The 4,263-nt window shown below is 47.6% G+C and overlaps 1 protein-coding gene across 2 annotated transcripts in view; it reads left to right on the top strand.

The window, feature by feature from the left end:
* Positions 1–2,451, top strand: part of SNRPD3 (small nuclear ribonucleoprotein D3 polypeptide) — an 18,358-nt gene extending 15,907 nt beyond the window's left edge. Inside the window, exon 4 of one of the 2 annotated variants that reach the window (XM_017498134.2) lies at positions 2,228–2,451. In XM_017498134.2, coding sequence (XP_017353623.1) covers positions 2,228–2,289 — 62 coding nt within the window. In that variant the 3' untranslated portion in view covers positions 2,290–2,451. The remainder of the gene's footprint in view (positions 1–2,227) is intronic. The other variant, XM_017498133.2, reaches the window with a different exon arrangement.
* The last annotated feature ends 1,812 nt before the right edge of the window (positions 2,452–4,263 follow it).

Here is a 4,263-nt window from a genome sequence, read left to right as displayed (position 1 = left end):
GAGACAGGGTTTCTCCATGTTGGTCAGCCTGGTTTCGAACTCAAACAGCCACATGAAGAGATGCATGCATAGGGTGAAATCTGGAAGGGTCCGAAGCACGAGAGCTTCTGTCTGCATGGAGTTTCCTCCCGGCACATGGATGAGTTCTTGCTCACCTTCCTGTTGGGCTCCGCGTGGTCAGCTGTCCCAAAGCTCCCCTAACCCTGTCCTCTTGAGCCTTTTTATAGAGACTTCATTGGGGAGACAAGACAGAAGGATGGACAACCATGTGGAAATGCAATTAGACAAAAGGGTGTGATCTAATACTAATAGGCAGGGTAAGGAAACGCCGCAAGGCCTGTCCAGATTCTTTTTGGCCTCTCTGCAGCATTTCTTCTTCCAGGGCATAGGGCAGGACCTTTCTCTGGAGTGAGGTCTTGTGACCCACAATCAGATTAGGGTCCTGCCTTGGGCAAGTGGAAGGGAGGGCAGGAGAAGTTTTGAGAGAGATTCTGTTTCCTGAGTCCTGCTTCTGAGGCCTAAAGTGCCCCAATGTTATAACAAAATACTATAACAAGGTCTACAGGAGTTGTGAGCCAGGAACCATGGATGAAAGCTCAAGTTTAAAGATGTAATAGTGTGTAATCCTTTGAAATGCCCCCCCCCCCAAAAAAAAAAACTAATCAGAGAATCTCCTTGCCCTTCCCAGACAAGAGGCAGCTGTGAGAAGATAGAATCAGAAGCTCTGTACCTTTTGTCCTGGGGAAGGAAGAGTTTTCAGAAATTCTAGCTTTATGGCTAGAACTAGTGCTCTTTCTGCTTCCTCAGGGAAGGGCCACCTTCATTGTCACCATCTTCTCTAGCAAAAGATACACCTTATGGGTGTGCACTGCAAGGCCCTTGGCAGTGAGTTTACCCAGGCCCACTGACTTTTGCCTGAGCCATCTGTTCCTCCCAGCCCTTTGCTGTGGTCCTGTCCACTGGTAGGTGAGCTCTCTTCTCTTGCTCTTTGGGACAACTCCAAGGTCTGTATGAGCAGAGAGATGAGGCTCCAGTTAGTAGCCATCAGAATATTTCACCTGTCCTTCAAAGCCTGTCCTATCCTAGAACCCCTGGGTTACAGAGGAGAACAGCAGTTTTATCATACTGTTTATATGAAGAGTGTTTTGTTTTTGCTACTATGAAATAGGGTTTTTTTTTTTTTTTGAGATGGAGTCTTCATTGCTCAGGCTAGAGTGTGGTGGCTCAATCTCAGCTCACTGCAACCTCCTCCGCCTCCCAGGTTCAATTGGTTGGAGAAACCTTGGCCTCCCGGTAGCTGGGATTACAGGCACACACCACCACGTGCAGCTAATTTTTGTGTTTTCAGTAGAGATGGTGTTTAGCCATGTTGGGCAGGCTGATCTCAAACTGCTGACCTCAGGTGATTCACTGGCCTCTGAAAGTGATGGGATTACAGGCATGAACCACCGTACTCAGCCTGAAATAATTCTTTCTCAAAAAAAAAAAAAATAATAATAATATTACCCTTCACCTAGGTATAATAGATGTTAACGCTTATCTACTATATTTGTTTCAGAATTGAAAAAATGAATTCACTATATCTGTAATGTTTTCTTAGCTCACCCGAGGCCAGCCCCAGGAATTTGTCTTTTCTGTAGCTCTCAGACCACCTTCTTTGCCCTCAGTATGCTACCTCCCAGCCTCTTGCAGAGAGCACTGTAGGCCTGGAAGGCAACATGGTGGTGCTAGCTCCTGCTCTGATGCCAGTCCTCAGCCCCTGCCCGCGTCTCCACCCCCTCTGTGAAATGCAGTGGCTGTTGGCCAGCACGGTGGCTCACGCCTGTAATCCTAGCATTTTGGGAGGCTGAGGCAGGCGGATCATATGAGGTCAGGAGTTCAAGGCCAGTCTGACGAACATGGTGAAACACTATCTCCATTGTGGTGCATGCGTGTAGTCCCAGCTCTTGGGAGGCTGAGACACAAGAATCGCCTGAACCCAGGAGGTGGAGGTTGCAGTGAGCCGAGATTGCGCCATTGCACTCCACCCTGGACGACAGAATGGGGCTGCGCCTCAAAAAAACAAAACCAAAAGAAAGTGGGGGAAATGCAATGGCTAGGGTGGTGTTGGACCAGGAAACCCTTCAGAACCCTTCTAACTGGTGTCCTAGGGCCCTGGCTACTCTGTGCTTTGAGCATTCACTGACCACACTGACCTGACCTCATATTTTCTCTCCTTCCCTTTCAGTGGCTGCAAGAGGAAGAGGACGTGGAATGGGACGTGGGAACATCTTCCAGAAGCGAAGATAATTTTCTCCGTTGAACAGAACTTTGCCCATTTTTCTTTTAGGTTATCTGAGTTCATTGAAATAGGTGCTTGTGTATATGTTCTAGGTATTCTTTTGACATCTTTCTTTTTAGATCAGGGGAAATGTTAAGCTAAATAAATCTGGGGGGGTTTTTTGTTCTATTTTGCTTGTTTTTTTTTCCTTTGAGAAAATAAGTACTTTGTGTTCATTTGGAGTTTGCTTTGGCTAAATTTTGACACCCTGGGGGGTGCCCTGGGAGAATGCCAGTACTTTGAAATAGCACAGTTATTGATAAGAGTTGAAGCTGTTTTTCCTGGCCAGTTGCTGGTTAAGCCCCAGAAAAGTTCACCTTGGAGAAGCTCTGAGAACACACAGATTGTGTCTCATCCATCTTCAGACACAGGCACTTAGTGTGGCACTTTGTTCAGTTAACATTTGTGTAATTGTCATCAGCTCAGCTTTAACAACACAGGTGACACTGACCATTCAGGGGCCGGGCATGGTGGCTCACGCCTGTAATCCCAGCATTTTGGGAGGCCGAGGCAGGTGGATCACGAGATCAGGAGTTTGAGACCAGCCTGGACAATATGGGAAAACCCCATCTCTATTAAAAATACAAGAAGTATCTGGGCATGGTGGCATGCGCGTGTAATCCCAGCTACTCAGGAAGCTGAGGGAGGAGAATCGCTTGAACCCAGGAGGCGGAGGTTGCAGTGAGCCGAGATCACACCACTGCACTCTAGGCTGGGAGACAGAGCGAGACTGTCACAACAACAAAAACAATAACAAAAGTAATTCGGGGAATCCTAGTAGCCAGCTTCCTTGGTTCCTATACTGGCTACACAAGCAGTTTTGTGGTGATTCGGGAAAACAGATTCCTGTGAACTTATCAGAGCATCTCAGCATTGATTGGTACATCCACATAGTTTTTAGTGTAGAACAGATAACCAGCAGCTGGGCACAGTGGCTTGATTCCAACATTCTGGGAGGCTGAGGTAGAGGGTTGTTTGAGGTCAGGAGTTCAAAACCAGCCTGCAAGACATAGTGAGACCCTGTCTCTAACAAAAAAATTAAAGATTAACTGGGCATGGTGGTGCACACCTGTGGTCCTCACTACTTGGGAGGCTGAGGTGGGAGGATCACTTGAGCCTGGGAGTTTGAGGCCATAGTGAGCTATGACCTTGCTGCTGTACTCCAGCCTGGGCAAAAGAGCAAGACTTTGTCTTGAGTTTCTAATAAGCTATTTTTGCCTGTGCGTGGTGGCTCATGCCTATAATCCAAGCACTTTGGAAGCCAAGGCGGGCAGATCACCTGAGGTCGGGGGTTCAGGACCAGCCTGACCAACATGGTGAAACCCCATCTTAAAAAAAAAAATTATTTTTCTTTATTTTTGAGACAGTCTCGCCCTGTTGCCCAGGCTGGAGTGCAGTGGTGTGATCTCAACTCACTGCAGTCTCTGCCTCCCGGGTTCAAGCAGTTCTGCCTCAGCCTCCTGAGTAGCTGGGAATATAGGCACACACCACCATGCCTAATTTTTGTATTCATCTTAATGGAGATGGGGTTTCACCATGCTGACCAGTCTTAAATTCCTGACCTCAACTGATCCACTTGCTTCAGCCTCCCAGAGTGCTCAGGCTTGGATTACAAGGGTAAGCTACTGTGCCCGGCAAATTTGGTGGGTTTTTTTGTTTTGTTTTGTTTTGTTTCTTTTTGAGATGGAGTCTTGCTCTTTCGCCAGGCTGGAGTGCAGTGCAGTGGTACAATCTTGTCCCACTGCAACCTCCGCCTCCCAGATTCAAGCAATTTTCCTGCCTCAGCCTCTCAAGTTACTGGGACCACAGGCGCGCACCACCACACCTGGCTAATTTTTTTGTATTTTAGTAGAGATGGGATTTCACCATATTGGTCAGGCTGGCCGACCTTAGGTGATTCACCTGCCATGTCTTCTCAAAGTGCTGGGGTTACAGGTGTGAGC

The sequence above is a fragment of the Cebus imitator genome, unplaced genomic scaffold (genome assembly GCF_001604975.1).
Source record: "Cebus imitator isolate Cc_AM_T3 unplaced genomic scaffold, Cebus_imitator-1.0 Scaffold237, whole genome shotgun sequence".
Classification (NCBI taxonomy): domain Eukaryota; kingdom Metazoa; phylum Chordata; class Mammalia; order Primates; family Cebidae; genus Cebus; species Cebus imitator.
Note: the sequence above shows the minus strand (reverse complement) of the source record. Positions and strands in the feature narration are given on the sequence as shown.